The 22,724-nt window shown below is 45.8% G+C and overlaps 3 protein-coding genes and 1 long non-coding RNA gene across 9 annotated transcripts in view; 2 read left to right on the forward strand and 2 right to left on the reverse strand.

Annotated features, from left to right (window-relative positions):
• The window catches only part of RNF121 (ring finger protein 121), an 82,371-nt gene extending 82,216 nt beyond the window's left edge, over positions 1-155 (reverse strand). The window contains exon 1 of one of the 2 annotated variants that reach the window (XM_019811885.3): positions 24-155. Coding sequence is in view for 1 of the 2 variants with exons in the window: in XM_019811884.2 (XP_019667443.1) it covers positions 1-21 (21 nt within the window). In the remaining variant the exon portion in view is untranslated. The other variant, XM_019811884.2, reaches the window with a different exon arrangement.
• On the forward strand, positions 1-18,083 carry XNDC1N (Xrcc1 N-terminal domain containing 1). 4 transcript variants are annotated; one of them, NM_001375823.1, is made up of 10 exons: positions 1-245; positions 906-1,079; positions 3,098-3,239; positions 4,159-4,314; positions 6,379-6,557; positions 10,656-10,738; positions 10,983-11,155; positions 13,813-13,885; positions 15,468-15,595; positions 16,253-16,614. In NM_001375823.1, the coding sequence occupies exons 2-10, from the start codon at positions 1,035-1,037 to the stop codon at positions 16,486-16,488; spliced, it is 1,215 nt and encodes a 404-aa protein (NP_001362752.1). In that variant the 5' UTR covers positions 1-245; positions 906-1,034; the 3' UTR covers positions 16,489-16,614. The 4 variants fall into 4 exon arrangements, with proteins under 4 accessions (NP_001362752.1, XP_044893979.1, XP_044893980.1 ...); XM_045038044.1 differs by having other exon boundaries at positions 107-245; positions 6,382-6,557; positions 16,253-18,083; XM_045038043.1 differs by lacking the exon at positions 1-245 and adding an exon at positions 324-414 and having other exon boundaries at positions 16,253-18,083.
• Positions 9,722-16,366, reverse strand: LOC123380478. The gene is made up of 3 exons (XR_006586314.1): positions 16,234-16,366; positions 11,175-11,258; positions 9,722-10,781 (listed from the first exon to the last, which is right to left on the reverse strand). It is a non-coding gene; the product is annotated as an uncharacterized LOC123380478 (long non-coding RNA).
• TRPC2 (short transient receptor potential channel 2) overlaps positions 17,395-22,724 on the forward strand; it is a 20,858-nt gene continuing 15,528 nt past the window's right edge. Inside the window, exons 1-3 of one of the 2 annotated variants that reach the window (NM_001375822.1) lie at positions 17,395-17,436; positions 19,334-20,053; positions 21,910-22,122. In NM_001375822.1, coding sequence (NP_001362751.1) covers positions 17,422-17,436; positions 19,334-20,053; positions 21,910-22,122 — 948 coding nt within the window. In that variant the 5' untranslated portion in view covers positions 17,395-17,421. Of the gene's footprint in view, positions 17,437-17,799; positions 17,902-19,270; positions 20,054-21,909; positions 22,123-22,724 lie in introns of those variants that run through there. The other variant, XM_045038030.1, reaches the window with a different exon arrangement.

The raw sequence follows: 22,724 nt of genomic DNA on the forward strand, positions 1-22,724 counted from the left end.
CTTTAAAATAGATATAAACATACATAGATGCACACGAATGCATTTTACTGGCTATATCACATGTCTTCTTGCCTCGGTGGGAATCATTTTTCAAAAACAGCGGCTTCTTGAAGCCCCAGGACAAATTCCCGGAATTCCGGAGGCGGAGAGTAGTGCTACGAATCAGAAGTCGGAGGTCAGAGGGCCAAATTGGCGGGAGAAAGGATTTTGTGGTCCGCGATCTGAGGCTGCGATGGCTCTTCCAGGTCCGTTGTTCCGGGTGAGGGGCTTTGAGGGTTGTTGATGGGGGGGGGGGGGGGCAGTTGCAGAGAATGGGTAGCGGTCAAGGAATGTACAGAACAGCGCGTTCCAAGAGGGGGAAGTGCCTGCACGGTTTAGTCTCCCGAAGCTGAGAGCTGAAGAGTCTCGCACCTAGTAGGTGCTTTGAGGGGCCAAGCTGAATTAATATTTACTAAGTACCTACCATGTAAAAAGGGTTTTGCGTACATCAGGAAAACATTGATGATTCCTAATAGAGGAGTAACAACGAGAAACAAATTTAAGAAGATTGATTTGAGAGGGGAGAACAAATCAAGAGACTTGTATATTTAGTTGAACATTTGTTGCGTCTTTACTACGTGGTGGGCTCTAGGGGTATAAAGGTGAATGATTTAAGGCACCACTCATGCCCTGGGGAGCATCCAACGTTCCCGTACTAACCTATTTTGTACTTGCTGCTCCGTTGCCCTGTGGTTGCATTCTAGTTGTTTCACGTGTTTGCTGGAATCTCACCACCTGGTCCAGATCCGTTCCCTGCCCACTGCCCCACAAGCCCATCAAGGGCATCAGAAACAGTCTGACTTCCTGCAAAGATTTCCAGAGAACCAGCCATGGCTAGTTTGTTTTTCTTTTGTTCTCTCCTTCAGGAGTAGCATGAGGATTCTTTCTCTTCTGGAAGCTGACAGGACCAAAAAAGGCAGTGCCAAAGTGGTGACAGAAGAGATCTTAGGAGAAAGTATTTTTGCCTTGTACTTGGGATAGCTGCTGGGCCCACAATGGCTCCTGTAAAGATTAGCCACATCGTATCATTTTCCTCTCAGGTATGTTAATTAGCAGTTGTGATTTTTTTCTTGGCAACTGAAAGAAGTGACAAAAGTAGGAGACTTGGCTGCACTTTCAGGAAACTCCCAGTTTAATAGAAGAGACATCGTCCCTTCTTTGGGAATCCAAAGTCAAAGGAGGACACACAGCTCTTGCCCTCAGGTTGTTCCCAGAGCAACGCAGGGTGCATAAAAGAAGTGTTCCTGGGAATTGAAGGTAGAGAGGAAACAACTTCAGGATTCCACCCTTAGTTTGAAGGGAACTGGCAAACCCATAGGCCCAAAGTCTGTACCAGGGTTCCTAGAAGGGCAGTTTAGTTACTCTGTCATTGAGAGCACACCGGGACATTCAAGGTCATTCCTGACCTGTGAGGACATCACCCCCACCATCAAAAGTGATCTCAACCTCCTCCCTAAAAATTCACTTTTGAGAAATTCCAATTATCCAGATTAGATCTAGATGCTGAGGCCTAAGCCCAGGATTTATACCATGTGGTGATTCTTAAGAACTTCCCACCCTTTCCTTTGCTGTCATTTCTATCCATACCTTTTCTCCCCACTCTTCTTCACCTTCTGTTGCCCTAGTCTTTCTCAAAGGATGCCATTGGCATTTTGGGTGGGATAAATCTGCATTTATAGCAGTATCATTTACCTGATGAGGTAATTATCATCCATGGCCTTCAGACCCTAATGACAGTAATGCTCCCTGGTTATGATGACAGTCAAAAACATCCCCACTCATTTCAGAAAGACTCTTAGAGAGCCTTTTGGAACTAATATATCAACTCCTAAGTGAAAGAAAATAAAAATTGCCCATATCCTTCTTACCTACATAGTCAGCCTAAATGGTTTTCTTCAAAGATTGAGCCTTATAAAATGCTAGAGAATGTTACTTATCCTCTAACACTGAGGTTTTCAAACTGTTCTATGGGCACCCACTTCTAATTGAAGTGAGGTGGTGCATGTATGTCTCTAGACCCCCCAACCTGTGTTTTAACCAGAGCTCTGTTTTTTTTTGCTGAAAACACACACACACACACACACACACACACACACACACACACACACACACATCTTAGTGTAAGATTTCAGCTAAAAGGAAGGATTTTATTGCTAAAACAAAAAACAAGATTGAAAACCATGAGTATAGACTCCCTCCCCTTTACTTATGGATGAAAGAATTTAGATCCAGAGAGAGAAAGTAGTTTGCTCAGGGCCTTGCCACCAAAAAATATCTAACTGTGGGTTAGAACCAAGAATTTCTCTCTCGGTGGGTGCCTGAGTGGCTTAGTCGGTTGTGCATCTGACTCTGGCTCATGTCATGATCTCACAGTTGATGAGTTCGAGTCCTACACTGGGCTTGCTGCTGTCAACACAGAGCCCACTCCAGATCCTCTGTCTCCTCCTCTGCCCCTCCCCTGTTTGTGCTCTTTCTCTCTCTCTCTCTCTCAAAAATAGTTTTTAAAAATTTTTCTCTCTCGGTATTGCTATTGTTGCCTTGGAACAAATCACTTTATTCCTACCCATTAGTTGTAAACTCAGAATAAAAAATCCTTGCCTTTCTTTTCTCATAGGGCTACTTTGAAGATAAAAAAATGTCTGTGAAAGTACCTTGTAAATGAAGTGAAATAGCATAGTGTGGCAGTTAAAAGCCTGGATTCAGAAAGCTAGATGTTCTGATTTTGGTTGGTTATTTGGCTTTGTGGCCTTGGGTAAGTTTCTGAACCTAAGCTTCAATGTATTGATCTGTTAAGTAAGAAGCAATAATAGCAACTAAACTAAATAGTAAAGTGTTAGGAGGATTAAATGAGGTGGTTTGGTAAATGAAGGAGAGGTAAATGGTCTGTAAATCCCTGGCACATGATAGCTGTACTTTTATGGACTCCCATCTAGTGGTTCTTCTATCATGGTAAAATGCCTGGAAAGGTTTGGGAATGTAGGAATCCCTCATTCATGGGCATCCTTTTTACCTTTCAGTTCAGTGAGGTTCCTGATTACTCCTTCTCTCTCTGACTTAGGATCCCAAGTATCCTGTGGAGAACTTGCTGAATCCAGACTGTCAGAAGGGACCTTGGCTCAGCTGCCCTCAGGACAAGAGTGGGCAGCTGAAAGTGGAACTCCAGCTGGAGAGGGCAGTGCCCATTGGCTACATTGATGTAGGTGAGTGAGTTCTCTGAGGTCTAGGAATCTGTGCGGGAGATGCAGGAGTCACATTCCCCTCCAAGTGCTCCATAATGTCTCAACTTGGTCTAGCTGAGCACTTTTCATGGAATAAGCCCTTCCTGGTCTGAAGGTGAGATGTGGCCCAGGTGCCCTTCTCAGGTGTATGGTGTTGGCAAACTCTGAGGTTTCTGTTCACATAGAATGCAATGGGAGGGGCACCTGGCTGGTTTTAGTGGGTAGAGCATGTGACTCTTGATCTTCGGGTTGTAGGTTCGAGCCCCACATTGGGTGGAGAGATTACTTAAAAATAAAATTTGAAAAAAAAAAGTAGTGGGAATGGTATTCCCTGAATTATTTAACGTACGTGCCCTGGTTTGATCTGAATAGTCTGGGTGAAGCCTTAGGATGCTGACATAATTACAAATGCCAACAAATAGAACCTGTAAGCACCTATAAATATCATTGTCAAGAGGATGCTGGGGGATGGGCTCTGCAGACTAATCTGGGAAGTCTCCATAGGAATTTGCAGGTTGAGAAGGTTGGCCTTAGCATTCTCTGGAGTAGAGAACTAACAAAGACCATTGGCCTCAGCTCTGTAGGGCTCCCTAGCAGGGGTCTAATAGAGACAGAGATTAGCACTGCCTGCCAGAGCCAGAGGACAGGGAAGCAGCAAGTCTATTGAGTCAGGGAAGGTTTCTAGCTGGGAGGACCACTGTGAACCTTCATACTGTCATTTTGTGGACTGAGGTCTTATCCACTTCAGTTGCCAGTTCACTGTGTTCCTTGACCTTTCTGGGCTTCCAACCAGCTCTAGAATGGAAGAATGTCCTTTTCCCACCCGATACCTTGTGTGCAATCAGGAGAGCATCTGTCTTCCCATCACCCTTAAATCCTTCTCTCAACCTTTTGTCCTCAGGTAACTGTGGCTGTGCTTTCCTGCAAATTGATGTGGGCCGTTCTTCCTGGTCCCTGGACAGACCTTTTGTCACCTTGCTCCCTGCAACCATGCTTATGTCCCTGGCTGATTCAAAGCAGGGGAAAAACCGCTCAGGGGTCCGCATGTTTAAAGATGGTAAGGAAGGCAAAAACAGAAATGGGAAATGGACAGCAAGAGAGACTATAAGAAAGAGATGCAGTCATGCTAAGCTAGACAACCCACTAGAGAGGGCCATGGAGCTGTTAGGTGGAATGGTGGGAGGGGCCTGTGAAGGGGCTTGGTCGTATCTGTGGGGGTATGGGGTAGGTGGTGAGTGAACAACTACTGGTATGTTTGTGTGAGTTCTCTGTGATGACAGTATATGGGAACCGAGAACATTTATGCACTATGATTTATATTTACACATGATTCGGTGGAGCCTGATGTAGAGCCCGTATTTGTGAGTAGTGTTTTTATTTGTATAAATGTACATTGGTGTGAGTACGGTAGTCGCCCTTTATCCACAGTTTCACTTTCCATGGTTTCAGTTACCTACAGTCCACCACAGCCCAAAAGCAGATGATATTCCTTCTAACATATTATTAGAAGGTCAATAGTAGTAGCCTCCCTGTGTCACAATGCCTATGTCATTCACCTCACTTCATCTCATCATGTAGGCATTTTATCATCTCACGTCACCCCAAGAAGAAAGGTGAGCAGAGTACAGTAAGATATTTTGAGAGAGAGCGAGAGAGAGACCACATTCACGTAACTTTTATTATAGCCTGTTGTTATAATTGCTCTGTTTTATTATTGTTATTAATCTCTTCCTGTGCCTAACTCATAAATTAAGCTTTATCACAGGTGTGCACATATAGGAAAAAACATAGTATATACGAGGTTCGGTGCTATCTGTGGTTTCGGGCATCCACTGGGGGCTTTGAACATATCCCCCACAGATGAGGAGGGACAACTGTATAAGTGTTAGTGTAGAATAAATGTTTATATAAGTGATGGAAGGCTACAGGATGGATATGGTTAGATAGTATATAGTGCTTCCTGAGTTCCAATCCATGCAAATTTCTGTGTTCACTAGGCACTGCAGAACAGATATAAGATCTGATTCCTGGACTTTGGGGACTTACAGTCTAATAAGGATTTGTCTGTGTTGGAGCTGAGGTGTTTGTAATGTTGTGAAGGAACCATGATATGGGAGGGGCATACGAGGTACAGGGGATGAGGTGCTACCACAGAGTGCTGGGAAGTAAAGGTGAGAAGGGTTTGCAGTATTGCCATGTCACACAGTGACTATGGAGGCCATGGAGTGTTGTGAGGGAGGTGGAGGTCTCATGGTCCAGGAAGAGCAGATGTAGCTCATCTGATCCACTGGGCGAGTGGTCACCTCAGACCCCAACACTACAGGTACCTCCTGTTTAAAATGAGACATTGGGGGCACTTGGGTGGCTCAGTTATGTGTCTGACTCAATCTCAGCTCAGGTCATGATCTTACAGTTTGTGAGTTCAGGTTCTGCATTGGATTCTGCACTGACAGTGTGGAGCCTGCTTGGGATTCTGTCTCTGTCCCTCTCTCTCAGTCCCTCCCTCACTTGTGCGCTCTCTCTCTCTCTCTCTCTGTCTCTCTGTCAAAATAAATAAATAAACTGGGGCGCCTGGGTGGCTCAGTCAGTTAAGCGTCCAACTTTGACTCAGGTCATGATCTAATAGCTTGTGGGTTCGAGCCTCACATCAGGCTCTGTGCTGACAGCTCAGAGCCTAGAGCCTGCTTCAGATTCTGTGTCTTTCTCTCTGCCCCTCCCCGGGTCATGCTCTGTCTCTCTCTCTCCTTCAAAAATAAATAAACATTAAAAAATAAAATAAAGTTTAAAAAAAAAACTATCATAAGTAAATTGACACATTGGCAAGGTCCCTAGAGAGGTATAGAATGAGGATGTGCTGGGAACAGTGTGGAACCATGACAGAGGAGCGATGGTGGGAAGGCAAGGCACCAGGTCTGAGTGCACCTTAACTGGCCTGCTTAGCACTGCCAAACCCTGAGCACCAAAGCCTAAGGGGACAGTTACTGATGGCCTCCATTCCTTTTGTTGGACTTTAATCTGTATAGTCCCTGTCTTTCGTCTCCTCAGTATTGACCTTCTCTTTCTTTGTCCCTCCCATTCACACATTTCCTCTGCCTCTCATTTTCTTTCTTTTTGCCTTCAGAAGATTTCCTGGCTGCGGCCTCAGGTGAGCCCTGGGATCGACTTCGCCTGACCTGCTCCCAACCCTTCACACGTCAGCAGTCTTTTGGTCTGGCCTTCCTCCGGGTGTGTTCCTCCCTGGACTCCTCAGATGACCCTGTGGGGGATCTCTCTGCTCCCGGGAGCACTACGCTAAGCCAGGTATGTACAATGGTGGAACAAGGACTTCATATTTTCCCACTTTTCTCAGTTTCAGGTTAGAAGACTGGGGCTTGATTGAGGGATAAACACAGAAACCCACCTTCCCCCCCACCACACACACACATTCAAGTAAAAACAGAAATGGGCTTGCTACCTTTCCTTACAGCTAAGAGTGAATGCCTCTCCATCCCTTTTGCCCTTGGGAGATTCAAGGCAGTGAACCTTCAGTGCAGTGTACACAAAGCTGTAGGGCCATTGGTTCTTTAGCAAGAATGAAATTTCTTTTTGGATTCAGACTTAATCCACTTTACGTTTAGGTTCCCGTGGGCTACAGCTTTCATCAGACTTTTCCTTCTAGCACCTGAAAGTCCCAGGGCTCACTTACTATCTCTCTGTCATTGTTGTTGCCTGACCCACCTGCCAGGAAAGCCAGTTATAATGTTAGATATGTGTTCTGCAATTTCATTTGTTTTCCTACTTTCTCTCCCTGTACAACACACACATGCTGCTAAGAGAAGATGGATAGGTATCTGGTCAGTTTGCCTCCCCTCTTCTCAGCCAGTTTTCTAGTTATTTTTTATTCCTCAGCCTATTCTGAATCCTCCTGCTTTCCTGTCACTGTGTCTTCATTTATCTTTCCAGTACCCTCTACCATAATTCACTCACAAATACAAAGATGGAATCACACAAAGCAAGAGTTGTACAATTCTAGAGGTCAAAAATACTTAGAGATTATCAAGCCCCAGCCACCTCATTTTATGTGTCAGCTAGGGACACTTGCATATTCAGATTCACATGGTGAACCAGAGCAGAAGACGGACTAGAAATCAGGTCATCTGTCATTATACCACAGTGCTTCCTATGCACGTAATACACCTCTAGAAGCTCCAAACATCCGGGGCACCTAGTGGCTCAGTCGTTTAGGTGTCTAACTCCTGGTTTCAGCTCAGGTCGTGATCTCATGGTTTGTGGGATTGAGCCCCACGTTGGGCTCTGTGCTGTTGGCTCAGAGCCTGCTTGGGATTCTCTGTCTCCCTCTCTCTCTCTCTCTCTTTCTCTCAAAATAAATAAATAACTGTAAAAAAAATGAAGTTCCAAACATCTGACATAACCAAAAGAAGTTCAGTTCCAGGAGTGAACATTACAAGTGTCGCTCTTGTTGAGGTTACTGAGAAAAACAGACCGAGCATCAGAAGACAAAATGGAGGAGGAAGAGGAGATGCTTCTGTAGTACAGCCTCGGGAGAGACCCAGAGAACGGAGACCAAGTAAAGCCTGGTCTGAGATTTACTCCTCCTTCATGGGAAGGGCTAAAAAATGCAGCAGGACCAGTGGAAGCCGCTCCATGTGCTCTGCCAGGTTCCAGTATTGTGGTGCCAGGGGGCTGACACGAATGGAGCTACAGCCCTGTGGGCCTGGCCTCAATAAAATGGAAGCTTTGTGAGATTAGGGACCTGTTTGTCTTGTTCCATACTGAGTCCTGGCAGCTGGAACAGTGCCTAGAACAAAGTAGGCTTTTAGAATAACTTACCTTTCAGGGGCAAGTTGTAGATAGGATCACCACCATAAAGTTTACCATCCAAACTGAGACATTTGGAGAGGAAAAAGAGTGCTATTAATTACATGGAGACAACAGTATTGTCCCAGGCAAACCAGGACATACGGTCTCCCTAATTATAGGCTAAATAAGGGCTTCTTTTGGCCATCTAAATTACTCTGCACCTTTAAGACCAAGGAGGGAGTCAGCAACTCCAGAACCATAATGTTAGAAGGACCTTGAACATCAACAGCAGAGTGAAACATACTGCACATACCTCAGTGAAACCACAGGGAAAGAAATTCTAAAATGTGTCTACAAGAGAGGGTTGATGCATGGAAACAGATTGATGGCACTCAATTTTATAATTTAAAATGTCTAAAATTTAAGGTGTATTGTTCTAATGGTATATTATAGTGAAAGCAAAACATACGGGCTTTTAACCCCGTGACATAGGGTCTTTTATGGCACTGGTTTTCCAGTTAGGAAACCGAAGCACAAAGAACTTTAGTGAGATGTTCCAGGTCACACTGCTAAATAAGTCTTAGAGTGGATTTGAATCCAGGCCACTGACTCCATGTAACCTGTGCTTGGAAGCTCAGTTCCTAATGATTAATCTCACTTAGAATTAAATAAACCATAAATTCTTCACACCCATCTAGTTACCCTTTCTAGTGGTATTTGCTCTAAAGTATATGAGACAAGGTAAAGAAAAAATAGAAGCCCAGGAAAATTAAAATATTTCTAAATTAATGCTGCATCCAAGATGAGATTGTAATGGCAATTAAAAAATATTAAACGGTAGGGGCACCTGGGTGGCTCAGTCGGTTGAGCATCCGACTTCGGCTCAGGTCATAATCTTGCAGCTCTTGAGTCCAAGCCCCACATCGGGCTCTGTGCTGACAGCTCAGAACCTGCATTCTGCTTCAGATTCTGTCTTCCTCTCTCTTTTCCTCTCCCCTACTCATGCTCTGTCTCTGTCTCTGTCTCTGTCTCTCTCTCAAAATAAATAAACATTAAATAAAAAATTTTTTAAAAATATTAAACGGTAAATGTGATTACATACATACATACGTAAACAAGCTGTGAATGTGAGTAAAAATACTACTTCTCATGTTTGCAGAATGAGGCCAAAATCATGCTTTACAAGAAAGATGTTTACCTTTAAAAGAATCTCTCAGGGGCGCCTGGGTGGCTCAGTCGGTTGGGCGTCCGACTTCGGCTCAGGTCATGATCTCGTGGTCTGTGAGTTCGAGCCCTGCATCGGGCTCTGGGCTGACAGCTCAGAGCCTGGAGCCTGTTTCGGATTCTGTGTCTCCCTCTCTCTCTGACCCTCCCCTGCTCATGCTGTGTCTCTCTCTGTCTCAAAAATAAATAAATGTTAAAAAAAAAATTTTTTTTTTTAAAATAAAAGAATCTCTGATAGGGGCGCCTGGGTTGCTCAGTTGGTTAAACGATTGACTTCTGCTCAGGTCATGATCTCATGGTTTGTGAGTTCAAGCCCCACGTCAGGCTCTGTGATGACAGCTCAGATCCTGGAGCGTGCTTCAGATTCTGTGTCTCCCCCTCTCTCTGCCCATCCCCTGTTCATGCTGTCTCTATCAAAAATAAATACATATTTTAAAAATAAAAGAATCTCCAATAGAAGAATCAACTGTAAATTAAAGACAAAGTTTTTTCATTTTTTTAAATTCAAGGGAAAAAGGAAATTTGGAAAAATAAAAAAGGAAATAGGTGCAGGTGAATTGACAGATAAATTGAATAGACAAAATAGAAACTGTAGCACATACCACATAAATAAAATCTAGGTAGAAATGATCTCTTGCATGATTATCGCACGTAGAAATTTTTGGAGTTAGAAGTAGAGAGGTTTATAAAATGCCTGTGATAGTTACATGGAGAGGCTAATGGTAGAAAAGAGACTTGAGGTATCCATACATACATACACACATACACATCTCTTTCTATAAATGGCTAGAAATGGTGGCTTAAATTGGTAGGTTTTTAGTTGTAGGTGAACAAAATTTTCACAAAATCATACTGGAAATTAAATAATATTATTAATATTTAGAAGATAAAAATGATAAAAATGTCCCCAAAGAGTTCAGAATAGAACTATTCTTAAGTACGGAGAAATATATGGGTATGCTTTGTTTCTTTCATGTAGGTGTATAAAGAGATAAGTGATTGGAGTTTTGTACCTACATGAGTGAATTTTATATATGTACAGATTTAAACTACAGCGTATATGCTTTCAAAAGTTCACACATGATTATTAGTCCCATGACCCCGTTTTTCCCAACAGCATATATTTGATTCTGGGGACTTTCAGGATCATAACAAAACCCTTAGCATTGAGGAACTAACTATACAACATTACTGAATCTCGTATCTTAGAGCTGGAAGAGAGTGTGCACACAAGCAAAGGTACTGTGTAAAGTTATAGAAAACATGCTTAGTCATTAAGCTGAAGTCCTCAGGTTTGGGAATAGCCCTGGTACAGGTGGCAGCGTCCCCTGGTGGTGAATGTCTGTAGTTCATATTGCTCCATTTTCTTCTCAGGGTTCTGATGCTCAGGAGTCTGGTCCAAGCCCCTGGCTGGCTAATCCTTCCATTCGGAGGACATTCTTCCCAGATCCCCAAACGTATGTAGCTACCAGAACGGAGGTCCTTGTCCACTTCTCAGTTCTTTCTCCCAAAAAGAGAAAGGCTACCAAGTCACTCACAGGCACACAAGCCCTGCCTGGTTTCCCCCCACTTAATCACAACCTCGGGACCTAACCCTATCTGTATATCAAACTGGCTTTCTTGGTTAGAGGTCACTGACTTAGGTAAGAGGAATGGAGTCTCTTTTCTGAGTGAAACCGAGTGCTCTCTGTTTCCCTGCAGGAGCACCAAGGAAATTTCAGAGCTTAGGAATATCCTAAAGCAGCTGCAGCCAGGGGCTTTGGGACGTTCAGCCTGCATGGTACTTTCAGCTGCCCGCAGGGTGCCCCCCGTGAGTATGGCAAGCACAAAAAACATCCAGGCAGAACCAGGTCCCAGTCATCCAGCCGGCACAGGTGAGTCCCCATGACCTACCTTTGGCTCCTTGCTCTCCCTGGCACCATCCTTCCTCCCTGAATCCACTGCTGCTATAGAAGGGTGGCTTACAAATGGGACTTCCTGTGGGAGAAAAGACCATTGTCAGTGTCTTGTTACCAGAGGAGAAGTCAAATACTATATAGTAATTGAAATCAGGAATCCTTATTTCTTCGAGCCTCAATTCCCCCATATTCACAATGAAGGAATTAAACCAAATAGTATTTCGGCCTTTTGCAGTATTAATGTTTTGTGATCACTTCAGAAAGACAGTTAAGTCAGGGTGATGGTGTATGGAGCTTGTTGGGGAAATAAAGTAGGGGAATAGCATGGTTTTATCACAGAGGAAGAAAAGATTCAGCATTTTGGAGCTCCTACTTAGCTCTAGACATTGCTAACACACTTCTACTAACTTAACTATTTAATGTTCATAACAAATTGTGAAGTAAATACTGTTATACTCATTTTACAAAAGAATCTGAGGTATTTCTGAATCACACAGCTAATAAATGGCAAAACCAGGATTTGAACCCCAGAGTTCTTGTTCTTTTTACTGTTCTAGATAGCAAAAGAGAAAACAAGTAGAGTTCTCACTGAAAACCTTTGGTTTCACTCATTGCTTCACTGGGAAAATTTTTAAAAAGGAAACAGGTGATTTGTCATTTCAAAGAACTGACCAAAATTACTGAAATAGTAAGGATATTATCTCATGGCAGAAATAGGGTACATTGTTTGTCTACTGTTGCACGATGAATTACCCCAAAACTTGGTAGCTTATGATAGTATTTATCATTTCAGTTACTCATGGTTAAGAATCTGGGCATGACTTAACAGCATCTTCCAGCTCCAGATCTGACACAAAGCTATAGTCCTTTCAAGGCTCCACTGGAAATGATCTGCTCCCAAACTCAGTCACATGGTTGTTAGTAGGATTTAGTTCCTCGTGGGTGGTGGTGGGACTAAGGCTTCCCTCAATTCCTTTGCCATGAGAGCCTCTCCCAGGAGCATCTCACAATGTGGAAGCTTGCTTCATCAGAGTGAACAAGCTAGAGGGCAAGAGAGAGCATGCTAGTAAGAAAGAAGTCAGTCCGGGGCGCCTGGCTGGCTCAGAAGAGCATGTGACTCTTGATCTTGGGGTCGAGAGTTCAAGCCCTATGTTGGGTATAGAGATTACTAAAAATAAATAAACTAACTAAAAAAAGAAACAAGTCGGTCTTTTATAACCTGATCCCAGGAATGGCATCCCATCACTTTTGCCATATTTTATCCATTAGAAGCAAATTACTAGGTTCTGCCTAAATTCAAGGGGAGGCATGACTACCAGGAGGCAGGAATCAATAGGAGTCCTTTCAGAAGCTGTCTACCACATAAGGAAGGATGTAGTTTATTATTTTAAGAGACAGAAAATGGGAAGGAGCTAACCTTTTGGGGGCACCCAGTCAGCTGGACACTGGAGCTATGAAAGTACCTACAAACTTTCTATATAACTCCTATATATAACTCCTAACTCCTATATAAAGTGTTTCATAAGTTCTGAATAGCTAGACAAATGGTTGTTGCTGGATTTTGTTGCCACTCATTTGACAGATATCTGAACATCTCTGTGTTCAAGGCTCCATGCTAGGTGTCAGGGATTCCACAGCACAGAAAATAGCAGTTCTCCTACCCTAATGGAGAGGCATCTCCATGTAATATAAGTAAGTCTACAACTGCAAACTGTGATGAGTACTTCAAAGGCAAAGCATAATAGGATGATCGGATTTAGATTAGAGAATTCAGGGAAAGTGCCTCAGGAATTAATATTTCATGTGAGACTTGAAGAGTGAGAAAGAATTAACCAGGAAAAATGGATAGAAAGACTATTCTTTTTTTTTTAATTTTTTTTTTTTCTTCAACGTTTTTTATTTATTTTTGGGACAGAGAGAGACAGAGCATGAACGGGGGAGGGGCAGAGAGAGAGGGAGACACAGAATCGGAAACAGGCTCCAGGCTCCGAGCCATCAGCCCAGAGCCTGATGCGGGGCTCGAACTCACGGACCACAAGATCGTGACCTGGCTGATCGTGACCTTCAGGAACCGTCCTGAAGTCGGACGCTTAACCGACTGCGCCACCCAGGCGCCCCTAGAAAGACTATTCTTAAAAGAAAGAACATCATGAGGCGCCTGGGTGGCTCACTGCATTAAGCATCCAATTCTTGGTCAGCTCAGGTCATGATCTCACGGTTCATGGGTTCCAGCCCTGAGTCTGACTTCTTGCTGACAGTGCGAGGCCTCCTTGGGATTCTCTCTCTCTCCCTCTCTCTCTATCCCTCCTGTATGCATGTGTGCTCTTTCTCAAAAATAAATAAACGTTAAAAAAGGAAAAAGGGGCACCTGGGTGGCTCATTCAGTTGAGCATCTGTGAGTTTGAGCCCCGTGTCTGGCTCTGTGCTGACAGCTCAGAGCCTGGAGCCTGCTTCAGATTCTGTATCTCCCTCTCTCTCTGCCCCTCCCCCTCTGTCTCTCTCTTTTTCTCTCTCTTTCTCTCTCTCTCTCAAAAATAAACATTTAAAAGCAACAAAAAAAGAAAAAAGAAGGAACATCATATGTGAAGGGCTTTTTGTTAATGAGCTAGATTTAATGAGTATTTCTAACACAGAGCTCAGACCAGAAGAGCAAAACTCAGAGAATAATGTGGGCAGGACGAAGAGACGGAAAGTGCAAGCTCACAGGTGAGTAGATCAACCTGAAAGAACCAAATCACCTCCCCAAACCTTATTGTCCACCTACACCTGTCCTTCCCCCACTTGTGTCTTAGTTAGATCACCGAGTACCATTGTGTCTTGATCTCATGGTCTAGACCCAGAGGGTAGTAGAGAAAAGATGTCCTTGTCCACATGTTGTCAACTAAGCAAGGAGGTAGCTCTGTAGTAAATCAGAATCTGAAGATGGGTACTCTGTATCTCATGGACTTCATTAAAATTGAAATCTTTTTCTGCTTTAAAGAACACTACCAAGAAAATAAAAAGACAAGTGACAGAATATGTGAGAAGATATTTGCATATCATATATCCAATAACGGACTTGTTTCTAGAATAATAGAGAAAGCTTACAGCTCAACAATAAAAAATAACCTAATTTTTTAATGGACAAAAGATCTGAATAAACTTTCCTCCAAAGAAGGTAAACAAATGGCCAATAAGCACATGAAAAAATGCTTAATATCTTTAGCCATTAGAGAAGAGCAAATCAAAACCACAGTGATCACACCCACTAGGATAGCTGTAATCAAAACGACAATAGCAGGGGTGCCTGGCTGGCTCAGTCAGTGGAGCATGCAACTCTTGGTCTCAAGGCTTTGAGTTCAAGCCCTACACTGGGCGTAGAATTTACTTTAAAAATACATTACAAAAAAGAAGAAGAAGAAGAAGAAGAACACAATAACATGTTGGCAAAGATGTGGAGAAACTGGAACTTTCATACATTGCTGGTGAAAATGTAAAATGGTGCAGCCACCTTCATAAACAATTCTTCAAAAACCTGAATATAGAGTTACCATAGGACCCGACAATTCCGCTCCTAGGAATAGACCCCAAAGAACTGGTAGCAGGTGTCCACACAAAAACGTATAGTCAAATGTTCACAGCGGCATTATTCATAATAGCCAAAAAGTGGAAACAACCCAAATGTCCATCAACTGATGAATAGATAAGCCAAATGTGGTGTATTTATACAATAGAATATTGTTCAACCATTAAAAAAGAATGAAGTACCAACACACAATATGGATAAACCTTAAAACATGCTAAGTGAAAGTAGTCAGAAAAGACCACACATTATATGATTGCATTTACGTGAAATGTCCAGAATAGACAAATCCATACAGATAGAAAGTAGATGAATGGTTGCCAGGGTCCTGGTGAGGGTGGGTGTGGGAGTGACTACTAATGGGTTTAGGGGTTCTTTTGGGGGTGATAAAAATGTTCTGGAATCCGATAGTCGTGGTGGTGACACAACCCTGTGAATATCCTAAAAATGTTGAATAGTATAATAGGAAGAATTTTATGGGCTGTGCATTATATCTGAATAAGAAAAAATAATTTTAAAAACCTGAGAGAAATAATAGAACTTCTGTTCTCAGATGGTCAAGGTTAAGTGACCTCCCTCAAGTTGGGTACATCAAGTGGGAAAACCAGGACTCCAACCAGGGCTTTTGGCTCCACATCAATGAATCCACACTCTTCTGTCCTAACTGGAGGCTCCTTTAGCCTTTGTGGCCTATTATTAATAGCTGGTCTTTATTCTCTGTCACAGGCCTTTATCCAGCTCGAACTCTCGGCCAAACCGGAGGGGGATAGCAAAGGCAGGGCAGAGAGAACACCAGCGACCCCAGGCCCAAAGCAGTGGGGTCCAGGATAGTGCTCTGTGCCCCATCTGCTCAGGTGAGCTGCTGGGGCATAGGGGTTATTGTGGGACTGCTAGGTATCCCTTGAGGCAGGACTAGGAGACCTGGGAATGCTGCCAGGGAACATTCGAGCTGGGACTCCTGCTCTTCTCCACACACATACAAGTCTATATTGAGGACATGCTCACATTGTGTTGGCCCAGCTGAGGCAGGGACACAGGCCCTGTCCCCAGGAGAAACATGAAACAAAACAATATAAAATACTAGCAGAGAGGGCCTAGCATTTCCTTCACAGCTTTTTTTCTCCATGTCCCAGTTTTCTAAGTCCCTGTTCAAATGGTACTTATTTGCCAAGTCTTGTCTCATCTTAGATAATCTGTCCCAACCTGCAACCCTGCAGCATTCTCTGATTCCCCAGCGCTTAGCACTTCTCCCTTCTGCTTTGTGTCACAGTTGCTTGTGGCCTTAGCTTATCTTTACCCTTGACCTCTACAGTCCAGAAGGACAGGCCTGGGTTTACACCCCTCAGCTCCTGGCACAGTGTAAGGCATACAGTAAACCCTTGATAAATGTTTGGTGGATTCATGAGCGGATAATGTCAGGAGTAGACTACCCAGCCAGAGTAAACTTCCTGCAAAAACAGACCGCACTGGGAGCAGGCCCAGCTTTGCTAACCTCCTTCTCTCCCCCTTAGGCTCCTTCAGCATCAAGGTTCTTCCCTGGCATGCTGCGACTTGTGGAGAGACCTCCCCACCTCACCCAGCCTCTCCCTCCTCATCACCATCTTCATCGCAGTCTGTACTGTGGGTGTCCTCCCCGGACAGCTCACCACCCACTTCCTGGGTCCAGTGCCCTTTATGCCAGTTGGACTTCTCAGCAGGAGAAGTAGAAGAACATGCCAGCATGTGTGGGGAGTTCCCTCAGGCATGAGCCATGAGGTCCTGTGGTTTTGGCCCCCCTTTCCTCAGTGACTAAAACTGGGGAGTGGATCTCTTGACCGAGGAGAAGAGCTAATAAGGCCAGGCTGCCCTCTCTCCTTCTCTCCACTCATTCCCCCAGGACTCTGCCTCAGGGTACCTCTGGGCCCAGCCTGCTCTCCACTCCCAGTTGTCAAGGCTTCTGTCACCATGGCACCCTGTTCTCCCAAAGACAGTTCCATCCTTTTCCCCTTTGGAACTTCTGGGATAGAATTGATGATCTCTCTGGGGCTTTGGGGCATAATCCAGAACATCTTCCTCTCAGTGAGTGATGAGCATCCTCATGCCCATTTTCCTGAAAGGAAAACTGGACCCAGTGAAAACAGATGGGACCCTGTGGTATACTGGGAAGTTGAGTGCTTTTTGAGCTTAACTCCCAGTATCCTTGGTGGGTTCCCTCCCTACATACAATCAAGTAACAGTGTTGCTGTATGACCTTAAGCAACTTGAGTTCTTCATCTTGGACTCAATTAAGCATCCTGCTTGCAGAGCAATTCCAGAGATCAGATGGGTTAATGACTAAGGAATAGTTCTAGGCTTGGCTTTGGAACCCTGGACAAAACCCAGTCCCCACCTGTACAATGAGGCAGTTGGACCAGAGGGTCTCTAAGGTCCCCTCCACCTATAACATTCTAAATTCTATTCCCACACCTTCCTTGAGCAACTGTGTCCTCTCCCCTTTCCCAGAAGTTTTCACTGTGTGGTATTCATCAGTTCCTCTGGTCTCCAGGGTACAGGGCAAAGGGGGAGCAGCTGGTCCTGGCAAAGGGAGGGCCAAGGGCGGGGTTTTGAACTCAAGTGTAGGAAAGAGGAAGCTGGGCACAGTCAGGGGAGTAGCCAGAGCAGTTCAGTCCTTCGGTCCCTGCCAGCCTAGGTGGGTGCAGCCATGGACCTCCTCACGGTAAGAGGCCTGTTCTCCTACCATCCCTCATCCTGGTCCCATTTCTGACCATGATTAAAACAGTAGATTGAGCCACAGGGACAGTAAGGATATCCTAGTTGCCATGGAGGTGATGAACATTGCCATGTTGGTGGAGGAGAGCCCTTGGAGTCCCGAGCCTGGGCCCAGAGAGGAGCCCTGGGGGTGGGCTAGGCCTGGTACAAGAGAAGGACAAGACAGCACTGAGGGAGAAATGCTACCGAAAGCAGGATTGGGCAACGCCAAGGTAGGTTGGTGGGGAAGGAGCATTGGGATGTTCTAGGAGGCCAGGACAGAGCTGAGGGGCTTGGAGAAAGCCCAGTTCAAAGACCCTCCTGTGTGGACATGTCTGGACCTGTCCTTCGGAGGCTCTGGGACTCTCAGAGGGATGAGCAGCTGGAAGATGAAGTCAACAAGATGGGAGCTGGGTCCTGGGCAGATCCTGTGGTAGATTCCGAGCATGGCCCTGTCCACCTGCTTTAACCTACCCTTTTTCAGGGTGCCCATGCTAGCCCAATGTGTGCAGGTTCCTGTGAGGGTAGAAGTTGTGCTGGGGAAGGGATCCCCAGCCAGACCCAGGCCTGGCACTGCCTTTAAGGATCTACACAATAAAGTGGTGACTAAGAAAATGTTGGTAGGGGCGCCTGGGTGGCGCAGTCGGTTAAGCGTCCGACTTCAGCCAGGTCACGATCTCACGGTCCGTGAGTTCGAGCCCCGCGTCAGGCTCTGGGCTGATGGCTCAGAGCCTGGAGCCTGTTTCCGATTCTGTGTCTCCCTCTTTCTCTGACCCTCCCCCGTTCATGCTCTGTCTCTCTCTGTCCCAAAAATAAATAAACGTTGGAAAAAAAAAAAAAAAAGAAAATGTTGGTAATCTTCAGTGCTGCTGGCCTTTAAGATGGAGGCAGGTAGCCGTAAACTAAGGAATAAAGGGAACATAGCTTTAGAAGCTGGAATGGGATTTTCCCTTAGAGCCACCCTCTCCTGCCAATACCTGGACTTTTTAGCCCAATGATACCAATTTCTGAATTCTGACCTCTAGAACTGTAAGAATAAATTTGTATAGTTTTAAGCTAATGGTTTTTAAAAAGAGAAAGATGCTTTTGTCAAGCAAGACCAATTTTCTTAATATCAGTATTTCAGTAAATGAGATTATTTACTAAAAGCTTACAAAATCTATACAAGAAACTACTATGGTATGAAAAGGTATTTCCAAAATGATTGATTCCCAAAAAAAACATGGCAATGAAATTTATCCCCTACACAGACATAATTTTGGGGGGACATTCATGTCATTATATAAGATGATTACATTGGATAAAACATATATACAAAGTGTAGGATGTACATTTGACACAGAGTTTAATTTCAGATAAAGGTGGTAGCATTGTTAATTTCCTTCTTAAAAGAAGAAAGTGGAATCATTTATTTGTATTATTACATCCCACATTTTTGATGTTTCAAATAAGTAAAGATTCCAGAAATCCAAAACTAGTAACAATAATTCCTATTTGAGTTGAGAAGTATCATAAAAGTAGTTAAGAACACTAACTCCTAAGCCAGACTACCTGGGTCCATATCTCATCAAAGTGGCTTAGCATGTCTGTATATCAGTTTCCTCTCCTGTTGAAGGGGGTGTGATCACTCCTACCTTACAGGGTTATTGTAAGGATAGTTACTGTACTTGTGAAGTGCTCAGATAATGAGCATATATAGGCACCACACTAAATGTCCTTTGAAAGCAACACTGTTAGTATGTGTTTGGGCTAAAGCAAAATAGAACAGTGGCTGGGTTGAGGGCTTAAAGATGGAAGGGTGAGGGAGGCCTCAGAGCAAAGGGGGTTGGAGACTGGGGATCCCACCCTCTCCATCCTTTATCCAGCCACAGCCCAACTGGACGGAGATTGTCAACAAAAAGCTAAAGTTCCCACCTCCGCTCCTGACTGCCATCCAGGAGGGCCGCCTGGGCCTAGTGCAGCACCTGCTGGAGTCCGGGGTGGAGGCTTCAGGCAGCGGGCCAGGCGGGCCCCTGAGGAACGTGGAGGAGGCCGAGGACCGCTCCTGGAGGGAAGCTCTCAATCTGGCCATCCGGCTGGGCCACGAGGCCATCACTGATGTGCTGTTGGCCAATGTCAAGTTTGACTTCCGGCAGATCCATGAGGCACTGCTAGTGGCAGTGGACACAAACCAGCCAGCAGCGGTGCGTCGCCTGCTGGCCCGGCTGGAACGGGAGAAGGGCCGCAAAGTGGACACTAGGTCTTTCTCACTGGCTTTCTTTGACTCCTCAATTGATGGCTCACGCTTTGCCCCTGGTGTCACTCCACTCACCCTGGCCTGCCAGAAGGATCTGTATGAGATCGCACAGTTGCTCATGGACCAGGGCCACACCATTGCCCGGCCCCACCCGGTCTCCTGTGCCTGCCTCGAGTGCAGCAATGCCCGCCGCTACGACCTGCTGAAGTTCTCCCTGTCCCGCATCAACACCTACCGCGGCATTGCCAGCAGGGCCCACCTCTCGCTGGCCAGTGAGGATGCCATGCTGGCTGCCTTCCAGCTCAGCCGGGAGCTCAGGCGCCTTGCACGCAAGGAACCTGAGTTTAAGGTTGGTTTCTCATACTTTCTCCTGCCCTTGGCCCCCTGCATCTGTCCTTCCACATGGTCAGGGGTAGGCTCGTGGTGGGTGTTCCAGGAAGTGGAAAACAACAGAAAGATAATGAGACCTAGTTCTGTTCTCAGTAAATCTCCATTTATATGGGAAGAGAGCCATCACTCTAGGGCCACCTAGATTTATGGGGCAGCACAAACCCCACCCTAGGGATGCCCTGGGTCTGTCTGAGGAAGGAGGGAGAGCACAGATAGAAAAGCAGCTAAACAGACTTAGAGATGACATTCAGTGGGACCCGTCCCTTCTTTAAAAAAATTTCTTAATGTTTATTTTTGAGACAGAGAGAGCATGAGTGGGGGAGGGGCAGAGAGAGAGAGAGAGAGAGAGAGACAGAATCTGAAGCAGGCTCCAGGCTCTGAGCTGTCAGCACACAGTGCAACGCTGGGCTCGAACTCATAAACTGAGAGATCATGACCTGAGCCAAAGTCAGATGCTTAACTGACTAAGTCACCCAGGTGCCCCTGGGACCCATCCTTTCTGAAAACCTACTGTGCGGCCCCATATTGAGCATTGTGAGTTGGAGCCTCGAGCTTGTGATCGGCAAGAGTGAGGTGGACAAGCCACTCCTAGGATGCTCAGCTTCATTGGAGTGCCTCTGTGGAGGGTGCTCCATGGTTTCCAAAACCTAGAAAAGGGAGGTCAGGAAGCTACAGCTGTTGTGTTCCATGCAGACTCCTTCAAAGAAGCAAAATTAATCTTGGCTGCACAGCCAGGAGGTTTAATAACAAGTGAGGAGGAGGAGGAGTAGGGAGGATATTTGCAGTAGGGGGTGCAATCCAAGCAAGGCTGTTGGGTAGGAAAAGTACACATGGTGATGAGTACAAGGGGCTGCTCGGGACAGAGAAGGAGTGAAGGGGAGCGGGGGAGGCCTGGAAGCGGGGACTGGTCAGGAGCCTTAAATACCACCAGCCCAGTCCTGTCCCTCACTCATCCACCAGCACCCCCTCTGTGCCAGGCACACTTGGTCCCCAGGCTCGAGATTACCATTAAGTGGGGAAACAGAGTTCTGAGGCAGGATGTGGCCCATGCCAGGTGCACTGGGGAAACAGCATGCTGTTTCACCAGAGTTATGGAGGGATCAGAGCCCCCACCTCACAGATAGCAGGAAAGAGCGGTTCCTCTGAAGGACTTTCCCTCCGTGCTCACAGTGGCCCACTGAAGGAGGCACCACCGATTGTCATCCCCCCCCTCCAAGCCAGGGAGCTAAGGCCTGCATAGGGGAAGCACCTGGCCCAATGTAATACCACCTGAGGGACAGTGCTGGGTGCAGGTCTAGCCTCCCCAAATTCTTGCCTGCATTCTCTCTGGGATTGGGGCCCTGAGTAAAAGCGAGAATAGATTGGGTAAAGTGGAGCGAGAACTGCCTTACTCATGTCTGCTTCTAACATTGCTGGCACAGATTCTCATGTAAGGTAGGTGCTCAAAAAACTCAATGAAATGAACACAAGAAAGGCATAAAGAAGAGGATGAGAAGTGGAACAGGAAACAGGGACGAGGAAAGGAGGTACAAGGGACTGGCAAAGGTGGTAGAGGGGTTTGGGTTGCAGTGACTTAGTGATGAGGTCGATGGAGCACCAGAGAAGCAAAGTTGACACAAGAGGCCCCTAATTATAACAAGGAGGAGAGCTGAGGTGGCAGAGAAGGAACGGAGGACTCAGGGTGACATCATATGTGGGGAGGTGATGGCCTGAGGCAGCACAGAGGTAGTCAGGCCCACTGTTGGGAGGGTGGAGCTGACTTACCAGAGCTGTGTCCGCAGGGCGGTGGGCATACACAGATCTGCTTCCCTGCAGCCTGAGTACATTGCCCTGGAGTCGCTGAGCCAGGACTATGGCTTTGAATTGCTGGGCATGTGCCGGAACCAGAGTGAGGTCACCGCAGTACTCAATGACCTGGGCCAAGACAACGAGACTGAACCCGAGGCTGAGGGCCTGGGCCAGGCCTTTGAGGAAGGCATCCCCAACCTGGCGAGGCTGAGACTGGCCATCAACTACAACCAGAAGCGGGTCAGCTGGGCCCTACCTACCTCCCCCACCCCTGCCCTAATCCCTGCCTTGCCATGGCTAGGTATTCCTTAGTCCAGCCTAAATAAGTCCTCCCCCTGCCCTCTGAGACCTGATCCTGAGCACCCTTCTAGCTAGGCCCTGGTCCTGTGGGCCTCCCCAACCCCCTTCTTACCTTCAGTCTAAGCCCCTAACCTCTCCCCAGGCCTTGGAAGTCCCATTACCCACCAGGATTCTACCTTCAGACCAGACATCTGGGTTTTATTCAGCTCTGCCTCTGGCCTATTGAGTTAGTTTGGTCCAGTCTTCTTCTGTTGTTAAACTTCAGTATCTCTCTGTATTCAACAAGAGTAGACTAGATCTCTCAGGGCTTACATACCAAGTGATTCCACTATTCCTTACCTTATTAGATGCCTGCCCCATAAGCTGAAGACATGCTCCCTTTCTAGCCTCTCCCACCCCTTACTCCATCTCACCCATCTTCAGATATCCTATCTCACCAGTAGCTTAACCAAAAACTTTCCTTCATAATGGCTCCCCTGGCCCTGCCTCCCAAAACATCAAATCCTACTCTCCCTGTTCCTCCCCTCCTCAAGACTGGTGCC

Source organism: Felis catus, chromosome D1 (genome assembly GCF_018350175.1).
Source record: "Felis catus isolate Fca126 chromosome D1, F.catus_Fca126_mat1.0, whole genome shotgun sequence".
Classification (NCBI taxonomy): domain Eukaryota; kingdom Metazoa; phylum Chordata; class Mammalia; order Carnivora; family Felidae; genus Felis; species Felis catus.